Genomic DNA, 23087 nt, shown 5'->3' with positions numbered 1-23087 from the left:
GGTGCTTTGGAAAAAGCAGTGGCTAAACACAACTGCCATTCTCATCCTGTTAAAGCACAGTGGTTTGATGCTCGCTTTTTGTATCATTATAATCATTTTAGCTAAAGCATCAGTGCCTGAGAGGTGCATAGATACCCTGTCCTCTCTGCTGCAAGGGCTGACAACTAACAGAAGTTCAGCCCTGACATTCCTCTAGAGTTAAAGTAAAAATCACAGCTTTAAATGACAAAAGTCAGGCACAATTCACAACTATTTGTCATGTACTGGTTCAGCGTTAGTAGGCTTTTAAGATACAATTTAATTTTGCTTCATTTAGTCTTGTCAGGAGCTGAATTTCTATAACTGGAATTAATCCAAATGTTCATTTCCATAGTTTTATTTCATACTGAACGCAAATATTTTTTAATTTCCAGGAATGCTTTCATTTTTAAGTATTAATTTTTAACCACTATTTATGTATTTAATTCATTTATTCTCAACAGGATACAGGATACCCTTAAATGTATGCCACCTTTCTGTATTACCCAGAAAGGGACAAAAGATACACATGGTAAACTAGTAGTCCGAAGGAGGCAAATGGTATACCCTACCTTTTACATGGGAAGTTTGCAGTGCTGCCCTTTATTTTCATTATCTCAGTTAAAACTCTCCCCTTATCTCCTCACACTTCCACAAAGTACCCACCACCACCACAAGACGACCATGTTAGAGGGGCTACAGGAAGCGTGCAAGGGAGCTGTGTCTAACAGCTTTCCCTACTCTAACGCTGGGGTTTTTTGCTCTGAACCTCCCCACTCCGCTGCAGCTGCTTTCCCCACCACAAGGTATTTTTAAATCCAAGTTGCTACAAGAGTTACTTCCTGTTGCAGTTATAAGGTTAGTAAAATTGGAACAGCAGTGCAATATTTCATTTTTTAGTGACAAGCTTTCTTTGTAAAAGACAGATCACCTCTTAGTATATAATAGCATTTTATATCCATTCTCCATTATATAATTACAGAAAAGAAAAGCAGCCCAAAAAATCATCACAATGACATGTCCCCTTCTTGCTTCACAGAGATGTAACACTGAAAGGTTGTGGGCAGCCCAGACACCAGAGATGAAAAGTAATCTTTTTCTGATTTTTTTTATACCTTGTGAGAGGCTAGGGAACAAGGAACTAACATGGGGGCAACTCTCGATACAGGAAATCATCAGGGGCAGTCACCGCTGTGCTTCTTGAAGCAGCTTTTCAATCATAAGCGAATGGGTGTTGTAGAAGGGCAGCCCATCCACTTCCATTTCTAGACTGGCAGTTTTTCCACTGCGAACCCCATGCCGCACAAGTGCTTTCAGAAGCTTTTCTTCCTTAAAACCAACATAAAAAGAGAATATAATTAAGATTCTGAATCAGACAAGAGCATTCATCGAGATCTTTCTTCTAATTCTAGGGGAGACTGACCACATCCTCCATATTTATTCTGACAGCCGTTTGCTAACAACTTTTTCCCTTGTCCAAAAGAATGTGTGTAGCATCTGGAACTTAGGGAGCATCAAAAGGCTTATATTCTTGACTTCTATTTAATTGTTGAATGATCTTGTTCTCCACACTCCCTCAAACAGCACATCATCAGTTTAGTAACACAAATCCTTTTTTTTGCCGGGTTTCAAGTTCCTATATTGCATAAATCAGAACCAGAGCAACCTCCTCCCAAAGTATCTCAAAAACCACTACCTATCACTTCCCCAGTGTAGCAGCTGGCTGCAGATGCATTTTTAAAGAAAAAGAACAGAAGGGTAAGAGGATACATCAGGAAAAAAGGTTACAGGGAGTAGGTACATCGGCAATCACTTTTCTTTCCTGCAACTTCTGTGATCTCTGTGTGCCTTTTGCTCTCTGTCCACTTTTTTCTATTGTTTTTACGAGAATTTGGGTTGCTTAGGAATGGGGGAATAATCCTGAAATTGTGCTTCCTTGGGATTCTCTGAAATAGTGCATACTTTTGTTTAGAACTGCAACTCAATTTCATGTTTATAACAGTTATTTTCTTGCTTAACAGTAATATAAGCAGATAACAAAGCATATTCCAAATTGAGCTGTTAAAAGTACACAAAGGGAACATAATCCTTGGTTTTGAGTACTACCAAAACAGCCCTGCCAGCGTCCTTGACAAACACTTCTTTACGTTTAATTACTTCTTGTTTGATATTCCCATCCAATAACCTCTAGCAAAGTCCTTTATCTCCTGGACACAAATTGACAATGAAAAAATTATGACGTTAAACTCTCTAATATTGTCTTATTAAATGTTCGGGTTTTTCCTAGGAAGACTTCTCAACCATAAAGATTACAATAGCTTTAGATCTGAATTTTGACACAATATAGTTGTATTTTAAATAATACAGTATATGGTCAAAATATAAGAATTTCTGAAAGAATTAAAGCATACCTTGCATGGTCAATTACCAGATAATTTAGTATAATTTAGTAACCTGTTTTCTGAATGCACTTTATTATTTGTCCTGTATTTTCTCTTAATGCATCCTGGTTCTTAGCTGCAACAAAGTTACATGAGGCACCAGTTTTCTATTAAAGAAAAATTATGCATAGTTACATGGTGTCAGTCTTGACATCATGTGACAACACTGCAATGATACAGCTATTTAAGGAAATTATCTGGATACATTGGTAGCTTTAGAAGTGCTACTTTTTAATTTATAAAGCTATAAATATCCATCAGCTTATCTCACATGAACGATCAAATAAGTGAGTGCAAATATAATCAACTGATCTTTCTGCATGAGAGAGGTTTTTTCTTAGCATCTATATGCAAATTGGCAAATTAGATCTCTTGTGTCACGGAAGAGACACTTGAATTGGATACACAAAACATCATTTCTAATTTGAATTCTTCTCCCACATGCTCACATGTTAGAGCACTCTGATCTGCTTACGTGGGAAAAAAGGCTTGCTTGCTTCACACTGCTTAGCTATGCCTGATAAACGGCATCCTCTCATCGAATGCTATTTGTTCCTTCAAATGGAAAGATGTAGAGCGTGCTTCCTTAGCTGTAAAGTGCTGCAGTTTGCTCAGAGTTCTCTCTTTAGCAAACCATTATGTTGGGAGTGGGGTAACCAGAAAAATAACCCAATTAATAGAAAAAGAACTTGTTAATTTGCACTTTGTTAATGGGAAAAACTCCCTTAGACATGACAAAGCTTATACAGAACACTAAAACAAACATCATATTTTAATATATTTCTCATTTACAACGTAATTAACATTCTTATAGGTCACAACTTCAAAATCAGCACCATATAGTTCATTTCTTAACATTAATAAAGAGTTCAGTAAAATAATGACTGCTTGATATATTAACCTGGATGTGAGATGCAAGGAAATGCAGAGCTGACTCTGGGATGTTTAGCATTAGCTATGTTTGGATATGTATGAATTAATATATTTCCCTAGAGTCACTTCAGTGTCAAAGTACCATGAACATCTGAAAAATCAAACCAATGTTGTATTAAACAACACAATTATGATTCAGTTCCACAAATGAAAGGTAAGTGAAGATTGTTTAGATCCAATTGTTTCTTGTTCATCAAGTTCTCAACAAGGAATAAATGCAATGCAGTGTCTTTTATTAAATAAAATATATGTAAAGACTAATCTATGCACTTAGAACTATCTCAGCATTCTGTTCAGTGGGAATGTTCAGCTCCACAGTTCTGGGCTTTATTGCGTGCAATCCTGACACTGCTTGAACACAAGGCTGCAGAGAAATAACCTTTGTGTTTCAGGGGGGTTCTTCATCCAGTAATGATCATCTATAGTTTTCGCGGAAGGAATGCCATTTTTGGAAGAAAAACAAAACTCATTACAAGAAAGCTGTTCGGTGCTTAGGCACTCTTTCAACTGTCTTCTTTCCAGTTACAAACAGAGAATATGAACACTGACGTGGGTATGTGTGGTGGTGCTCTTTAACTTCTGAGAGTAATTATTATAGCATTAAAAGAAGTTGGATTGGGCAGAAAGTAGCCATATAAATATAAGTGGTCTGAGGGTTTTTTATATTAATGGAGTGTGTGAACACTAATGTGTTCAATCACCTGCATTGTTTACTCTTGTGTAATTTATAATTAACGATACCATATTCTCTTGTCAGGCATTTTGTAATTTCCTGTCCTCCACAAAACTGTTTCCATTAATTTATCTCAATAGATTTTAGTTTTGCACTTTCAATAGCCCATTATTGAATCATTCTCAATATTCCCAGCTGTATAGCTTAGTAAAAACCAAGAAGGATTTCCTGTACACAATGTCACATTTAATTACAGTAGCTCGTTACCAGGAATTTTGATCATAGTAGTTTTAAGGATACATTAATTTAAAGGGCAAAACCACTGAAAGATGAAAAGTAATTTATTTTAGGAAAAGATTGTGCTGAAAGGTGCCATGTGCTTTGTTAAGTCAAAGGATAAGTGGCTATACAGCTATGCTAAACATAGGGATCAGTGTCAGTTTTGTGACCTTTAAATGAAAAATCAAAATAGCAAGAATTTTCCAAAAATTTTACCTATTCTAAAATACTTAAGAGGTGTTTTGCTGGATGTCATGCAGAACGTACTCTCATCAGCATAAATTCTCCACTGTTGTGAGCAATATCTATGGTAGACATTTTGCTTAGCATTCTTGCAGGTTATAAACTTACTGGTTTTGCCCAGGTGTCTATAGAGGTACTCTACCAGTAAGACTGAAGTTTGAAGTTCCTAAGTTATTACAAGTATGGTGGAACAACCTTACCTGATTGTTGAGCATATATATATATATGTATATTAAAAAAAACCCACCCAACAAAACAAACCCTGCCAAGTTAAAAATAGAGCCATGTGCTCAGCAGGATGAACACATATCACAGTCATTTCTCACCCCTCTCAGTTATTTTACTTTTCTCAGTCTGAAACCTTTGTATTCCCAGAATATCACATTGTTCAGAGTTGCATTAATCGAAACAGATTTAAAAATATTCACCTGCAAGTCTTGAGTTTAGAAACATTCAAAACTAATTACAGAAAGTTTCTAACATAACTAGAAAAGGTGGAAAGATCAGAAGGTGCAAATATCAGAAATATGGAGTGGCTTCTGTATTAGAACTCTATGACTTTTGATTTTGGAAGAGGGACATCTAAAGAAGGCTACAACAGAGGTTTATAAAATCATGAACAATACGAAGGAAGTGAACAGGTAATTTTAATCACTGTATTGCAGTGCAAGGATTTCTTGCACTGCCCATAAAATTGTAGTGCTGTCTTGTGCTTGAAGTCACAGCACACATACACATGCGTTTTTGAGGATTTTTACATTCAATCAGCCTTGAATCCTTTGTGGAATATTCTAAATACAGTGTGGTTGCTCATTCACCAGTGACTTGCAAAAGTCACCAAAAGACCAGGTGAAAGTAAGCTATCAAACTGGACTAGGCAGGATTTAGCAGCTGGTAGCAAATCCTATCTGCATGTCAAAAGCAAGTCACAACTCCTTGGTCCTACAGAAATTACCTTGGTAACAGATGGAAGTGCTGATAGCCAGACCGTCTTCTGTGGTAACTGCGGAAATCCAATAGCTTTCCTCAGATAGCGGTCATGTATTTCACAAGTGCTGAGAATATATAGAGCACAGGCAATGGCATAGCCTCCCCAGTTAGAGACCCCTGCAAAAGAATGGCACCAGGAAATAAATGGAAAAAACCCAATATCTATTGCAAAGATACCTAACCTGCATAGGTCGGTAGGCACATAAAACTGAGTCTCATGTAGCGTGGTGAAACGGAACATGAATATATATTAAATATTGACACAAATTTGGAACATTTATTTCAGAAATACACAATTGCTTAACATACTGAAATGTTTTCTAGTATTATGTATTCTAGTATTTCTAGTACAGATTGAATTTCTCTAAGTTTCCATCTAGTTTAGTTTGTGGTTTGTCTTTCCAACAAAGCAAAAACTCAGATGGGCATGGTCTGTAGCACGATTCCACTTGGCTTAGTGTGATGTCCATGAACTGTCAGGAGCCATGTTACAGCCTGGTGTCTTTTGTTTCTAACCACATAAAGGTAGAAGATTTTGACAAAGTATCCTAAACCAGGCAAATTTTTACTGGTGTCAGATTTTATAATGGAATGCTGTACCATTGCAGAGAATCCCTTTTTGGTCACAAAATGATGCCTGATTAAAGAGTTCAGCTATTTTGTAAGATACGAAGCTATGGTGAAGCTAATTGTCTGTGTCTTGATGATGTGTCCTTGGTGTAAGTGTCATAAACAAAAGGACATTCTAACATATTTAAGATCCATAATTTTTCTGTATGCTGTTATTAAATCAGTGCACACAGTCTTGTTAGACAGCTTCTTTGTCAAGACTGTATTGGGGATCATTAGATTTGAAACTTGCTCTGAGAAGTTGTCTCTGCTACCTGATACCTTTTCCAGAGATGCAGAATAGCAAAATTTTCAAGAAGTGTGGAAGTTGTTTTAGTGCATGTAGTTTTGCATACTTAAACATGTCCAAAGCTCCACCTCACCTCCCTTTGCAGGGTCTGGGTGTGACAGTTGCTTTCAAAGTAAAAATTATCAGAATTACCAAAACAGCCACTGTAGATACTATATACATATAGCCATAAGAAGTAGATATACTTATCACCACACTCTCATTTCTCCCAGAAATTGCTGTCTTAGTATCAAGATTGTTAGATACCTAGGTTAGAAACCTCAAAACCTGAGCCTAAGTACCCTATAGTCCATGCAGTTCAGAAATCGGCCCCTGCTGAACACAGCTCTTTCACTTGCAAATTTTACTTTGCGCTACTTAACATGTTAAGGTAGCAGAGAATTTTAACTATAACATTCAACTTTTGCTGTACATCAAGAATGTACACCTGTCCTTGAGTGGCTGGCAAAAGGACGTACCATCTCTTCATGTAAAAAATATGACTGATTTAGGCCTGAAAAGGTCACACCCACAGAAGCTCATAAATTATACTGAAAATCCATATCTGCACAGGTATTTTAATTCTCACACAGATCACTTCTGCAGTCTTCCTTGTTATTTTATTTAAGGTGTGATTTTTCAAGAATATTCAGGATTTGCCCTCCTATTTCCAATTAAATGCGCTTTCTCACTTCAATTAAATGCACATCCTCAATTTTCAGTCAGTCCTGCTGAAGCCATAGTTGCTTAACTCTTCAGAAAATGGACATAATACAGAGACAGATTTGTTTGCCCGGGATGACTTGGTCATACAAATAAAGGGCCAATACAAATTAGTTCGAAAGACAGATGTTTTCTTGTCAGTTCTGTTCTCAAACATCAGCAACTCTCCACCCCCCCCCCCCAAAAAAAAAAAAAAAAAAAAATCCCTTACCAGCTACAATAGTAAAATCAGCTTCAACATCACAGGCTATAACATCTCCATTTTTTATGTACTTCTTTACAGCACCTTTTACTTTCCCCATTCCCAATTCATTTCCTCCATCTCCAACACCTTTATGAAAAGAGAAAAAGACCAAATGAGTATGAACCCAGCATATAACTAACAATCCTTTCAGAAATTTAGAAATTTCTGAACAGCTCATAGCTTCACATAAGGCGATTTGTCCTTTTTCATCAAGTGTCTAAAAACAGAAGGTTGTGAATGGAATGGCTGAAAGCATCACCTATCACACACTAACCCGTAAGTGTATATGTGCAATGTATGCTGTATTAGTGCATGCAAAAGAAATAAAAATTATCAAGTGCTCAAGAACTGCAGATAGAATTAAGATAGTAAACTTCGCCTATGGAAGGCCTTAAACAAGTGTTCGGTATAATGCATTATCAGAAGTACATTAGCACAAATAAAGAAAGAAGAAAATGAATCCAAAATAAACCTGAGGAATTTGTCCATGACTATAATAAAGCAAGCATAGAAAACTTTGGCTTGTTAAAAGCTTTAACTAAAAAAGAGATTAAAAGTAGCAAATATTTCAGAAAGTTAAGCAAAAATATATGTAAGGACTTTGGCAGAAGTAGAACTTGGCAATCTGTTTTACACAATCATTGTGCCACAGTATACAAAGAGGCCAACCCTGTGCACTATAACTGTTTTCATTTTTTCTAATAATTTATGAAACACATAGCCAGTCTTCCCTTTTTTTTTTTTTCCTTTTAGTGTTCTTATATTTGGGGTGCAGGCCCTTGATTTTTGCTGGCCAAGTAGAAAGGCTATGTATTTGTCTCTGATTTCAGTAAAATCAATGGGACCTATGTAATTTCAGGAAAATTCTGGGCAATCCTATGTTTGGGACATAAAATTGTTAGATGTCGTTCAGAGATCTGGAGATAAGGATAATACATAAATTAGCAGCTTACAGGAAAGCTGGATAGTACCTCTAGTCTCTTACTAATGTATAACAACACCCCCCCAAAAAAAATTTCCATCTGTTTAAATGAAAATCAACATTTCTCTTTCACCTGTTAGTCTAAATGGCATTTTCTCAACTTGGAAGGTTTTATTGAAAATTCCTAGTTCATGTCTCTGAAACAGAACAGTCAAGAGCTCCAAGTCCTCACTGCAACATATCGTATTTGAATTGGAAATGTGACTATGAATAGTATGTGTTACAGGAGAGAATTTATAGTATTTATAATTTACACTTCAAGCCCTGAAAAGTGATAAATTTAACACTTTGAGTAACTGCATAAACATCTCACATAAGTCTGTAGCAAATTTCTTCTCTAAGAGAAATAGAAAATTATTTCTCAGCAGCAATTTTTTATGTAACTCCTTAAGTCTACATAGTCAAGGAGAGCATAACTGAGTGACACAACTTATATAAAAGGATTTAAATAATCTGTTCACATTTATTTCGGTGTTTGGACTTAATGGTGGTTTCTAAAATCTGCTTGTTGGTAGTACTTTTCAAATAGGTAACGACATAATCATGGTGCCTCTATCATCATATATAAATATGGTAGTTACTACTGGGTTGTAAGAATCCATACAATGTTCTGATTTTTCTTATATTAAAAATCCAAAATTTTGCTCTTAATAGTCTTTAAACTTGCTAAAATGAATTCTTGTCATTTGAAGATCGTCACCAGTTTCTTTAACTGAAAGATACTAATCTGTTTCTCAGAGGGTTTTTTCTATCAGCCTTGCTTTGCTTTTTCTTGTCTTTTTCTTGTCCTGTCACCAGGATGGTTTTGCAGTTAGTAGATCTACAGCTGTGGATAGATCCCATTTGCATTACACTGGGAGGAAAAGAACACCACGCTGAAAATTTTTCCTGTACCATCTGTTTTCTTCCTCCTCTACACATCAGCAGAGGACTACATTTTACTCTAGATTTCCAGACTGAGATTCACCTGACAAAATACAAGCCATCTACCCATGAGCTGGTCAGCTATACTTCTTTTAAAGTCAGCAGAGAGAAACAAACCCTTCAAACATTCAGTTCATCTCACCCCAAGGCAGACATTCCAAATATAGATGCCTAAAATAGACAAGATGAATGCTCTTCTCCTAAAGGCCTGAGTGCTTTCCAGGCAGAGAAAAAATAGCTCTGTTGGATTTTCCATGAAAGTTTTCACTGACTACATTGGCTTCTAAACTGCATTCATAAAAAACACATAAGATGTCAGTCTTCTATGATAAAAAACATTTGTATGAAAGGGAAATGTGTGACAATATTTTTTCACGCAGCACTTTGGAAAGCTTTTCATTAGCTCCTTTATAAGTAGCATATAGCTAGGTCAATTGAATAAGCATATAGCTATGTCAACTGAAAAAAAATAGCATGTGGTTTCTGTAACATGTCTTAAACTTTTACTTCAGTCTTTAGTGGAAAATGAGCCCTTCCAACCTCAGCCTTTCATGTCTTATTTTTTATATTCCTGAAGGCTGCTGTTTACTCCATGACTTTTTATGATACCAGTACCCATACAATTGTAGGCATTGTTCACAATTTGTCTGTAGTCAAACTCCTAGATCAGATTTTTTTGAAACAAAGACCTTGTTTTAAATGCAAATCTTGACAGCCGTTAATCAGCAGGTAACAAATGTTCTAACATTTCCCCTCTCCACTTACTAACACAATACTTCTTGCCACCGAGCACACTATATAAAGATTTCTGTAAGGCTGAAAATTTGATCTTTCTAGTATCCTTTTCTAGTCTAGAAAGTTATCTGAATACTCTGCCCTAACATTGTATAATATTTGCATTTTATTTTGGAACTAGACACATGCCTCCAAATTCCTGCTAACCACGAAGAAAGTCAAAGATAGCCCCACCAGAAAAATTTACCATAATCAGTAGCACTACATTGTCATCAGTAATGAGATATAGGATGCAAAGGCCACAGCGCAGATCGGTGCCTTGTTAGGCTAGGCTTTGCAGAAATACATTGAAGAAAACCAACAGCCATTCCAAGAAATTGTAATCAAATTAAAAAAAAAAAAAAAGACACAAAAAGATAGCATGATAAGCAAAATAAGAAATGTTAACTAGGTAACAGACAGCATAAAGAAACAATTGAATTTTTTTTCATTAGATACTCAGTTAGTCATCCAGCACAGAATATCCATATACACAAATTCCATGGCAATCAGAGCAGATACTTTCATTACCTTTTGAAACTTATGACTTGTTAAATAATTTCCTATGCAGACATCTCTTTAGAGAAAATTCACAGCAATGGGACACAGCAAATCTAGATAACTGCTTCTTCTTAACAAGTCCGTGATATTTTTAATTAATGACATTTCATAGTATATTTGAATATTCAGGGAACGTTTAAAACAAATTCTGCTGAACAGATTTAAATTCCCACCTTGCAGAACACTCCAAACTCTGCCAAATCAATAACATTCTTTGAGCTGCTCTGGCAGATATTTTAAAAGATTAGGGCATTTTTATCAAAGGAATCGGGATATGATATTATATAATAGCTGGAAAGACCAAGTCCCTGTATCAACACTCTAAAACCAGGGACAAGAATTGAAATCAGCTGCAGCAGATCAAGCTCTGAGGCATTTTGCTAAACATCTTTATGAAAGAGAGTTTTCTCTATCTTTATTCAGTCAATCTTTGGCTTTTCTACCAAGATTGCCAGCAGAGTGCCATCTAGAGTGCTTCTTTTTGAATGATGAGAGTTACACCTCAGGAATAGGAAAAAAATGGAATTACATCTAAACAAAATGTACTGCAAGTTTTCAGAACATACAGAAACACCAGGGAACTCTTCTGCTATACAGCTTTAAATGATTCCAACACACTGAAACCTGACTATGCATTGCCTCTGCAGGAGCTCTGTAAATTCTGTGGAAACATTTGAAAAACGTCAACACTGAGAAGTCAAAGTTCCTGTGTTTTTGGTAACAGGAGTGAGTCCACAGCACTACAAGAAATTAAAAAGCCAGATTGGCAGACATGTTTTAATGTGAGTGAAATCAGCCTGACATGGGTACTTACTTGTTTTGTGACACTCATTTCTGATTTTGTTTCTAATAGTTACACAGATTAAAGATCTCCAGGCTCTGTTTTGGTCCACACAGTGTAGCAGGAGGCATCTGATTGTACAAGAGCGTTGTACAACACTTGTATAGATACACCTTGATCTATGTCATATTTTTTCAAAACCAAACACAATTAAACTTCCAAGAAAGGACCACTGGCAAAAGAGAGGAGCACTATGTTGACAAAAGCATTCTTATTAGAAGTGTTAGTGAATGTCGATGCAGTTGTGACAGAAAGGACAATGTCCTCCTTTAAAGATTATTACCGTATACATATATTTTGTTAGAGAAGGCACTATTGTAGTAGATGCAAATATGCAATCTCTGCTTAACAGAATGTACTGCTAAAAGACAAAATAAACTAAGATTCCATTCAGACTGCTGTTTTAACACAGGTATAATATTCATAAAAATAAATATAATATTTAATATGTAATGTTTCCATTCAACAGTCATTTGCTTTCTATGCTGCCTTCCACACATAACATGCAAAATAAAGTCTGTGTTAAAAACTACATTTAGAGAAATGTACGTACGCACACGGATGTATAAATAATACATCTAGGCTTGGGTTTGGTTTTTTTGTCCTTAAATAACTTTGAAATCAACTCCCTTATTTTTTCCAGCTGTGAGAACTTTTCAATAGAAACTTGTACTTTTTTTCCAGTAACGGTCTCTTTAAATTCAACCACAACGAACAGCTGTAGCCTGCAAGCAGTTACTCAACACCTGCCTCCTGCTCCCCTGCACTTCCACTAAGAGTTCCCATTTTGTGCTTCTTTCACTTTGAGAATATAACACAAACTCACACATACCTGTTGTTGTGACTCCTGGAATGGTTTGTGCAGCTAAAAACAAGTCATCTATGGGATCCACAAGGTGTTTAATATTCACTTTCCTGGCATTGTAATAATTGCCATCAGCAGCCATCCCAGCACGCTCTATTGCTATCAGGTGATCAAATCTGGTTAGAGATGAGTGAAAAAACAGAGGAGTCGAAGCTGTGATTTTCACCTAGCAAAGTTTTCTGTTGGCTGCTTCTCCTGATGTGCTTGGTTCTGTGTTCTGACCGTTTTGGGATTCAAGGTAAATCTTGGAAACTGTTTTGTTATTTCTGAATGTAGTTCTCTACAGTTTATTTTCAAAGGTTAGTCTATTTCTTTATAGCTTCAGTGCAACTCCCTCAAACCACATTTGCCACCAAGAAATGGAGAAGTTCCTGAAATCCTCCTAACCAGCAATCCTTTGGGTCAGCCATCTGGCCATGCTCTGTTTCATGTTAAAATAGGCAATACCTTGTAAGACAGTAGTCTATAAGTGTTTTCAAAGAAAACAAAAAAGTGGAAATTAATGATCATCTAAATCCTTGGTAGTGCAAATATAATCTCTTCTTAAAGTACACTGCTTGGCAAATATTTTTTTATTTCTAGTTAGGGATTTTTTTGGTTTGGGTCTTTAGATTTAGAGGATTTTTCTTTAGGTCTATGGCTGTTTTGCTACTTATGAGAGTAGACAGATGTGCTGCAGATGTCCTACATTTTAAGCAGAATTTTAGTACTCAGTTCTGCCACTGTATGTTAGAATTAAGTTGTTTTGCTTCTGCTTCTCCAGTTTTACTGTTAAAAGGTTACTAATTCTGCTGAATTACTTAATGTTCTTGTGGGTGGGTATCTACGGTGGTTCCAGAGACCTTAAGCAGGTTAGTTGTCTACTTTAAAGAAACACTTCAGCTTTTGGGGACTGAAATAGAAACTGCCTGTAATTACATTATGCATAGCTATAAACTATATTTGTAAAACTATACATAAAACCCAAAGACATCACGCATACTATTACAGCATACAATTATAGCATAAGTAATCTGTGGAAAAAAATGAGAATTGAATAAGATGATGAAGCAAATACCAGGGTGAAAGATCTTTTTATTAAAGAGAATAAACTGAGGGTAACTACATTAAAATGCTTTACAAGGAAAGATCAATAGAAATGAGCAATGTATGCCTGCTTAAAGGAAATGTAAGTTGCCTGCTAAGTAATGAAATGTGCATACAGCTACTTGGCAAATTCTCCAGTGCATTAACACTAATCACACACTCTGTTTAGATTTGAATGTTTCCCTAACTTTGTACACTCAGCAATACTTATGCAAACAGTTTAAATCAATATTCAGAAATGCATGCATACATCTATGATTTTGGTTTTGGCTGCCTAAAGACAATAGGATGATCACCTTCACACTATTACCAACACATGACATTTTATTAAATCAAATTGGATTCCCCACTTGTCACACTTGAGCCAAAGCTCTGGAAAGCGAACACACTCCACAACTCTTTTCCTAGCTCTTTCACTGACTCTGACATAATAATTCCCCCTTCTGATTTTCTCAGTGATTTAAAAACTGGTAAAATAATATACTCTGTAAGTGTATATATATCTATGGAATAACAGCTGAAAAGCTTTTGGAAATTTTTCGAAGGAAAAGAGCTAACTGATGTATGAAGTATCATTTCTTTTTTTGTACTCCAGAAATGTGTAATTACAGGATAATATGGAATTCTGTGCTCTATGTGTGCTCCAACACTGGTTTCTAAGGTTTTTTCTGTTCACTTGAAGTGTTAAGGATTTACTTGTAACTGTTATGCCGTCTTAGATCATGGTCATTATTTTTATTGTAACTTTACATAGTAGAAGTGTGATCCATTCTAAAAAACTGAGTACACATACCTAGGTCTTCCAGGATTCCCACTTTCACACAAAAACATCAAAGCTGAATCGGCACCTTCCCTTTGATAACTCAATACAGGGACAGGTCTCTTCAGGATTCCTACAAAGGAACAAAATACAATTCAGTTACTATGTACCTCTCTTTTTTCATTATTTTTTAAAATGTGTGTTTGAATAACTTAGAAAAAAAGTAGAACAGTTAGAATAGTAAGGACTTGATGTCTTTACACAGTTCCTGATAAGCTCCCTGTCGCCTTACTTCTAATTTAAACTCATTTGGATGTTAGTGCTAGTAAATGGGACCTTGAGAGGTCTGCGAGAACGAGAGCAGACATCCAGAGTTCTTCACAAACAGCTAATCCAGAACCAGTACCCAGGCACATAAGTACTAACTTGATGCCAGCTGGGTTTAAAACCATGCCATTGTGGCAAGGCTGATCAGAGCTTAGAGGGTTCACCCTGGGTCATTCTCTGAAAGAAAAATAAAACCCGTGACAGAATAACTGAAGTAAACCTTGGCTCAAATTGGCAAGATAAAAACTGGAAAAAAACCGTGTGTCTTACCTAGTTGAACAGCCTCGTCAATAATCTTTTTATTGAGATTCACGGCTCTCTGATCTGTTACTATGGCAACCTCTTTCTCCAAGGCCTGCAGCATGGCTGCGACAGCCAGCGTGCCCGGTGGCCGGTCGTTCTCCTCGGGCGGCTGGTGGGTGTAGTGGGTCGGGAACCCGGTGGTCAGCAGCACGGCCCGCGCGTGGCAGAGGGACAGGCCGGCCTTCAGCAGCTCGTCCTGCCGGCGCAGGGGGGCTATGCCCCGCTCTCCTGCAAAAGGGGGTTTAAAGAGAGTGGTACGCTTCAGTATGTCGTTCTGTTGAAGTTTCTGTGTGGGTGAACCTGCATACTTTAATGACATAAAATGGGGTTTAAAAAAAAAAAAAAGAAAAAAGAAAGAAAAACCTCTGGTCAAGGCAGGAATTGGGGTAATTTCCTCAGGAAACCTAGGAAGGTGTAGGATATGAGTAATGCTGATAATGGGCTGTGCTTCCAGGTTAGGAATTTCAGTTAACTGGATTTTGTAAATTACTATACCTAGCATTTCTAGGTATTGGTGTAAATAGCTTTTTCTTTTTTTTTTGAGAACTTACTGCACATTGTTTCCATTTCTTTGGCCCTTTGCTTTCCCCTGATCTGCTGTGACAGTCGCGCTAGACCACATCTACCTACTGATGCTAGATTGCAACTCGGGCACCCCAGATCTTACAGAGGTTTTGATACAGACTTCAGATGAGTAAGCTGGCCCTTTGTCTCTATTTAACTCTGTCTGCATAGAGAAAAGTTAATTCCCAAATAAATCCCACTTAATGAAATTAATAACCACGGAAGTGAGGATTCAGAGACACGGTAAGTTACCAAGGGACTTCATAAACTCAGTTAATACAGAGGTGACTGCTAAAAGATCTTGTAACACTTCATGTAGTAGAGAATTTTTACCTGACCTTGAGGAACAGGTAAAAATATATTAACAGATGTCTCTTCTCATGGGTCAGCCCCTACAGAGGCAACGCTGTGCTATTGGTGTATGTCTGCCACTGTTCAAGCACCTCCTATCCCCTCTCCCTTCCCTGGCACTGAGAAAAAAATGTTCACAGCATAGTCCTTCTGATTTGCTATCGTTCCTGACAGCCATGAATACCAGTGTGACGCACTGATATTCATGGGCTGATGGTGAGAGGTAAGTCATCGCTATTGTTTTCTAGCCTACTCACATCTTCATCTTTCTCACCTTCCCCCCACCTGCACTTTCCTATTTTTGTCCTCAGTTTCCCCTCTGCCATTTCTCCCTTGGTTCCTCCTAAATAACATACAGGCAATGTACAGATAGTGGACATGGAAAAAAGTTCTGAACAAAACATAGAGCAACAGAAGCAGGGAATATTAGTCTCTGAGAAGTGGGGCATGTTAACTGAAATAAAGTACTGTACTGTCCTTGAGCAATAAAATGAGCTAGCTCTCAAGTTAGGTTCTGTGTTTCTGCAGAGCATGGCATCGTGCCAGGCTGAACTCCAGAGTGGGAAAAGGAGGGACCTTGTGAGTAAAAATAAACAGACCCAAACATGCACACAGCCCAGACCTGGAGCTTGGGAGAGCTGGACATAAGCTGTTTTCCACTACTGCCTTCAGAGGATTTCAGAAAACTTATGGGAAACTGATCAGAATTTACAGCAGACAGAGGGGGCTAATTCAGTGTGTATTACAGGAACAGTTGCACTATTCAGTTTGCTTTTATGTCCCTCTCATCTTCCTTATGCACACATGCAGCCCCACCTCTCAACCTTCTGTGGTGGCCGGGTCACTTCAGTCCATCACGAACATCTCTGCGATGAGTATGTCAGCAGAGTTTGTTGTAATTCCACCCATCACAGAGGGATGTTTGAAAAGCACATGCAACTACCACAACTTTCTGGTAGGAGCACAGGGGTCATAAATATATGTAAAGAAACGTGCTATTTACTCAACGGTGAATACCAGTGTAGCTGCTACCAGCATGCTGTGGTGCCCTATACTTTACATACCAATTTCAGTTTTATTCAGCAACAGTTCTTATTCCCTGTGGACTCTCCAGTCTGCTGTAAACATTGATGCTTCTGTGTACTTTGAAAGTATACAGTCATCAAGATCAGATCTTCCATTACCCCTAAGGTGGGATGGTTTTGGCCAGACTCTGATATTGAGTAGAGTAGCAGAAAATGTAAGGCCTAGTTATATTAGCTCACTATATTCCACAAATAATATTTTAAATCTTAAAATTGCCTTTAGATTTTGTGTTCTTGAACTTTATGAATATCTGAAAAAGCATGATAGGTCATATCTACCTCGTAACAAATCCACTAAAGGAAAAGAGGTGTCTTACCGGGATCTATTCCAATTAGGGTCTCTAGAGTCCTTATCTTTTGGGCTGCTTCTGCTGACACAATACTGTAATGCAGAGGATCTTGAGAAATGCAGTGGACTTGTGGGATTTCTCCTGAGGATCTGACTGTGACATCATCATTCTTTAGGTCAGTAACGAACATGCAGCCAGGAGAATGAGTAAAAGCTAATGGAGCTCCTAAAATAGGTGAAAAAACTTCAGTTAAACTCTTTGAAATATCAGAATGACAAAGTCACAAAAATTTATTTAATTACAAATATTAATATAATAATATAAATAATTATATTAAACATTATAAATAAAAACATTATAAATAAAAATATTTAATCACAAAAAAATATTTAACGTAACAACACTGAGTCTCTGCCTGATGATACTTCTAAAAACAGGTGATATTTTAAGTTACACTGCAACAGTTAATACATCTTGAGAAAGAAATTTATGCATTTACATCTGAAAATGTTTTCACTTTTACGAAGGTCATATGGGTAGTTGATCAGGTTTTTTTACAATATACTCTTTGGCATAAATCTGAGGCAACTTAGGAACTGAACACTAGTATCCTTCAAGGAAGTCTGTCAGGAGCTGGCAAATCTGAAAATTGCATTTGACACACATGAAGTGCATTGACATAAGAACAAGTTAATGCTTAAGTTTGCACAGCGTGTTGGTGATACTGTTTCCGTAAGAAAAAACCCTAATTTTCTAGGTTCTAGTGCTGCTGGAAGCTATTAAGAGTCTGTCTTGTACCTTTGAATATCCCTGTATTAGGAGTTGACATAGTTTTGTCATACTACCGCTTGCTGGCTAGGAGTAGTCCTTTATCAGACTAAGAAAAGGGGGACTAAGAAAAAGCATCTCTGCACGGTGTCTTGCCAGCCTAGCTAGAAAACCTGTAGACTGGCAAGAAATAATGACAAAAGGTGACCAGTAAGTCTTAGCAAAGGGAATCTGAGCAGCATCAAACCCCACAGTGAACAATAAGCTTATTTAGACCTGACAGCATAGTAGCTCCCTAAACTGAAAATATTTGCTGTCTTTATGTTAATACCAGAAATGTTGATCTAGATTATACCTGATTTGGCAAAATTGGTATGTTGTTGGATAAATCACAGCTAGTATACTTAAACAAGAAAAACCTTACTTTGTTAGGGTGGTGAAATGGGAGGAGATATTTCTTTACAAGTATATACGTGCTCGGTCTGTGCTAGATCTGTTGGGAGCTAGTAATTTAAAAGCAGCTGGGGAACACGGCTGTTGAGGTTTAATATACCTCACCAAACCATGTGACTAGACAGTATTTCTTATGAGAAGCTAGCAGATTATTCTGAACTACCTAGCTGAAAAAGGAGCACAGTAAGATACAAACTGTCCAAATAGTTCCTGGAATGCATTAATGAAGACTGGTTTTAACACAGAAAATGGCAAAATAAACAAAAGTGAAAGTGAGTTTCAGGCAAAGCCAGGATAGACAGCTGCCTTGGGCAACAGGCTGTAGAGAGGTTGGCAATTTTTTTTATCTCCTTTCTCTGCAACAAGGGTGCATGAGGTAGATGAAGAGAACTGCTGGAGAACATAGGAATGAGCAGGATTTTCAGCTCGGATCTGGGGCCAGAGAGAAGGGATTGTATGTAAGAAAGAAAAAGAAGTGTCTGCTCCTAGTACTGAACATATTTACAGCACGTGTTGGGAGCAGTTTAGATAAACATCTGTAAGGAGCCACAAGGTTGTAGCAGACCCTGCAAGAAGGACAAAGCAGATGACCTCCAAATGCTGTCTCAATTATACTGTCTTCCATTATTAAACTTTTCAGTAAAAACTAAAATATGCTATTTCATTCCACACTAGTGATTTAGAGCAGTATATAATACTGTTGCTGTGGTTTAGTTGCATCTTCTTGCCCTTTGTGCTCATGTCTGTTATAAATGGTTATACATCATTGGATAAAGTGTAGGACAGCTCTGGGCAGAGGACAAAGCTTCATTTATGTGAAGTGTGTCACATTCACTTAATTTTAGAACAAAACCTGAAAGCTCAAAATTCTTCATGAAACAATTATGAACTGTTTTCCAGGTCAATCAATTTGGCAGCTCTTGACAACACTTTGGAAAGATTTCTGGCTGCCTCTTTTTTTTCTTTTTTTTTTTGTTTTGTTTTCTTCTTTTACTCCCTTTATTATTGTTTTACTGCAATGTAATAGAAAATACTATTTTAAAAGGAAGAAACGTAAAAACAAACGCCTTTAAACTTTTAGCTTTTAATAATGCTTAAAAAAAAGATGTTTGGATGCTGCCAGACCTTTAGACTTCTGCCTTTAAAATACTGAAACAAAAGTGATGAAATTTGAGTAAGACCTGCCTTTAAGGCAGACCTGTCTTTCACAACTGAAAATAGTCCTGCCAAAGGTGGGTTTTGTTGTTTGCTTGGAGTGGTTTTTAGCTTACTCTAAAATCAAACCTGCTGATCAGTCAATGCATTCAGTCCATGTTTTTTATAACAAAAGAGGGGAAAAAAAAAAAGAGAAAAAGAGATTGAAGGATAATTTGAAAAAGAGTCTCCAAACATAGTACGTACTGCAGTTGACTACTGCTTCTATTGCTGTTACTCCACAGGCCCAAAACACTGGAATATCACCAGGGTGAAGGTGAACTGGGTCCCCATAGTCTGGTTTGGAAAGATCGTTTATTCCCAGCATACCTGGAATTGATAAAAAATTAAATCATGAGAGATTCCAGTTAAGTAGTAATACCGCAAAGCTGGGGGAGGTAGACCCCAAACATCATTGAGTGACACTAAGCTAGGGCTGCAACACTGGCAAGTCCCACTGAAGTGGCATATTTAGTTTGCCTTCAAGTGCACGTCCCCAGAACCTGAGCTGACTTGCTTTCCCTTTTTGTACTTGGTGACACCAGTTAAAAATTTACTCACTGTATTTCTGCAACAAAATACAAACTAGACATGTATGCTGAGTTTCCAAGATATTATAAATCTTCTCTACCAACAGAAGAATGATATAACACTGGCAAACAAGAATAAATGACTGCAATGCAAAATGAGCTCTTTCTAGAACACATTTTCTACTGCTTTATCTTCCTACATTCTTCAGGTAGAGAGATAAGTAAGTGCTCTTTTACCTCTCTGGGTTAGATAACTACATCTTGCTCTTACCCAGCATCACTAAATTGTCTTTTGTTTTATTCTAACATCTACTTGTAATATTCTGTCAGAATTATCATTCTAAGCATTTGCTACCTTCCCTTGGTTTTAAATTTTTCACATTCTTTAATATGCCACTGTCTTATCTGGAATTAATTTATATAACCTGTATATATAATCGTTTATTCTTTTCTGTTAAAAGTAAAATAAACAGCGTGACCCTCACTTGCCCAACCAGCTTGTTGCTCTACTGAAAGTAAAGACTTCTTACTAGTTCCTCAGATTTAAGAACTCAGACAAAATATACCACTGGGGTGTACTGTTAATGATGACATCTCCTTCCATGCTCTGCAATGTGATCCTTCCGTATATGCAGCCCATGAGTCTACTGATCAACAAATTTCTGTCAGCAGAGGGAATTTTTTTTTACTGTGATCTATATTCATCTGACAGGTGTTTGTTTGATTTTGTTCTTTTCCAAACAGCCACCTCCTGCCTGCCCCCTGTCTCCATTTTCCCTTGCAATGACTAGGCCTATGTTTGTTTGAGCTGAGTTTTTTGAAAAAATATAGTCTTGTCATCTATTTATTCTGTCCTAAGCGTTGTGCTCAGTGTATCCTATTTCAGTATTTTTAAAAATAATGTAGTATTTACTTTCACAGTCATCTTCTAAGACACAAAATGCAACCACACATACTTCTCCCCATGCTGTCAATCATTGCTACCCTGTCACTGGAATCTCTGACAGCAAAAAAGTATTCACATATAGATGAAACTGCACACATTCTAGAAAAATGTTACACTTTTTTTACTAAAACCACCCCTGCCATATAACTTACCTACTTCAGACAGCTATCTCTTAATATCCACAAAATCTCTGTGTTCAGCTCATTAAAACTCCTTTTTTTAGGATTTTTTTCTTTTTTTTTTTTTTCTTTTTTTTTTTTTTAATTCAGGTTTGTGACCATTAGGAAGGATTAAACCAGTAATTTTACTGGTGCAGGTATTTCAGTCCTACCACTTCCCATGGTTCCCCCCTTCATTTGTGCATATAGAATGAAAAATGAGAATCACTGACCAGGGTCACCGATGTGAATTGGTGCTCCATGGGCTTCTTTTAATTCAGATGTTGCTAGCACAGCTGCTTCCAACTTCCTTTCAGGTATAGGTCTCATTGTGACTACTAAGTTGCAGCAAAAAGTATAAATGCTGTAGCAAGGCACAGCTGTCTGGCAGTTTAAAAGAATCCAGAGTATTAGTAGGAATATTGAATAATAACTCTGAAGTGTTAGAAGAAATAAGTCTAAAACTTTGTATTGTACTTCAGTTTAGAAAGGCCACATAATAACATTAATTATAAATACTTTTGAAAACAATTCTTAGCATAATTTTTTTTTTTTTTTGTGCAGGAGTGAAACATTCCATCCTTGAGCTTCTTCATATAGATCACTAAAATTAATTTTATAAAAATCATTATGCATTTCCTGCTTTGGTACGTGCAACATATGGTGTGGTAAGCTCAGTATATTCTGAATATTGTCAAACAACAATGGTGTGCTCCCTATATGGAAAGGGAAAAAGCTAAAAACCCAAAAGTATCAGACAGTGACAAAACTACTTGGTCTGAGTCTACCATCTGTATTTGAATTTAGGGGAACTACAGCACTCTGTAATACGCAAGGGTCAGGAACTCTTACTGCTGCAGTATCCACTTCTCTACAGAAGCAGCATGCCACTTCCATGCATAGAAAATCTTTTGTGCGTCTAGGAAGGCTCTGTGGAGTTCCTCATCCTTACTGACTGGGATGCTGAAGCACCTTTTCTGTTCAGAAATAAACCAGTCCGGCTTCTTAGAACAATGTATCTGATACCTAAATTGCATTTGAACATAAACAAGATATGTAGACAGCTAGAGCTGTAGAGAATTCATTAACAATCTTTATAATAAAAATCACGCCTGTCACTGAAGAAACACACTGTACAGTTCTTCACAGTATTGATGTGCTATAAACTGTAATATTGTTCTAATCCTGAAATATTATAAGCAGATACTTGTCTTTTTTGGTTTGTTTTTTTTTTCATTAAGCTTGGGAGAAGAACTCAGATATGAGAGACATTTGCATCTTCATTTTGACCGGGAGTATAGTGAAAAGATATATGTGAAACGGTAACACTGAAAACAGCACTCAAACTAAATGAAAAAGGCATGCAGATGTATACTTAAGCGTTCTTAATATTAAGGGTCTACCTACTGGAGCCAGAGACTTCTGTCTATGTTAAAATCTACACTACAAACTTTCTGAGGATGGTTACAGTTTTCAGTGCTATGGTGGACACCTCAGGTCTTTGAGAACATCTTCTGTCCCAGTGGTCTGCGTTCATAGTAAATATGCAGTTTAAAGGCTCTGCTGTCACAGGGAAACCCCAAAATGTGGCTGTCATAGCTGCAGAAAAAAATGCTGCTGTCATGGCTCATAAAAGGAATATTCCTATTGCAAGCAAGAGCTGGTATGGAGAGCAGGATGTGTATAAAGGCATGGTCAGAACAGTGCATAGGCCACCAGGTGAAACAGAAGGCAAACGAGAACAGATCCAAATGAAATGGCTGCCACAGCACACAGGGAAAAACTTTGTTACTGTAAATTAATAAAAAAGTAGATCAGCCTTGCAGGAAGCTGAGGAAAGCACTGTAGTGAGGCTGGGTACATTTTACCCTATATTTTTATGC

General features: G+C 37.1%; 1 protein-coding gene across 11 annotated transcripts in view; it reads right to left on the bottom strand.

Annotated features, from left to right (window-relative positions):
• Nucleotides 1-952: 952 nt before the first annotated feature.
• DGLUCY (D-glutamate cyclase) overlaps nt 953-23087 on the bottom strand; it is a 47685-nt gene continuing 25550 nt past the window's right edge. For all 11 annotated transcript variants that reach the window (XM_080396712.1, XM_080396718.1, XM_080396719.1 and 8 more), the window contains 9 exons: nt 21438-21588; nt 19778-19900; nt 17183-17380; nt 14833-15093; nt 14269-14368; nt 12357-12505; nt 7410-7529; nt 5543-5694; nt 953-1347 (listed from right to left, as the gene is read on the bottom strand). In XM_080396712.1, the coding sequence (XP_080252838.1) occupies nt 1204-1347; nt 5543-5694; nt 7410-7529; nt 12357-12505; nt 14269-14368; nt 14833-15093; nt 17183-17380; nt 19778-19900; nt 21438-21588 (1398 nt within the window). In that variant the 3' untranslated portion in view covers nt 953-1203. The remainder of the gene's footprint in view (nt 1348-5542; nt 5695-7409; nt 7530-12356; nt 12506-14268; nt 14369-14832; nt 15094-17182; nt 17381-19777; nt 19901-21437; nt 21589-23087) is intronic.

This window comes from Falco punctatus (genome assembly GCF_963210335.1).
Source record: "Falco punctatus genome assembly, chromosome: 7".
Classification (NCBI taxonomy): Eukaryota; Metazoa; Chordata; class Aves; order Falconiformes; family Falconidae; genus Falco; species Falco punctatus.
The sequence above is the reverse complement of the archived record's forward strand: the minus strand, read 5'-3'. Positions and strand labels throughout refer to the sequence as shown.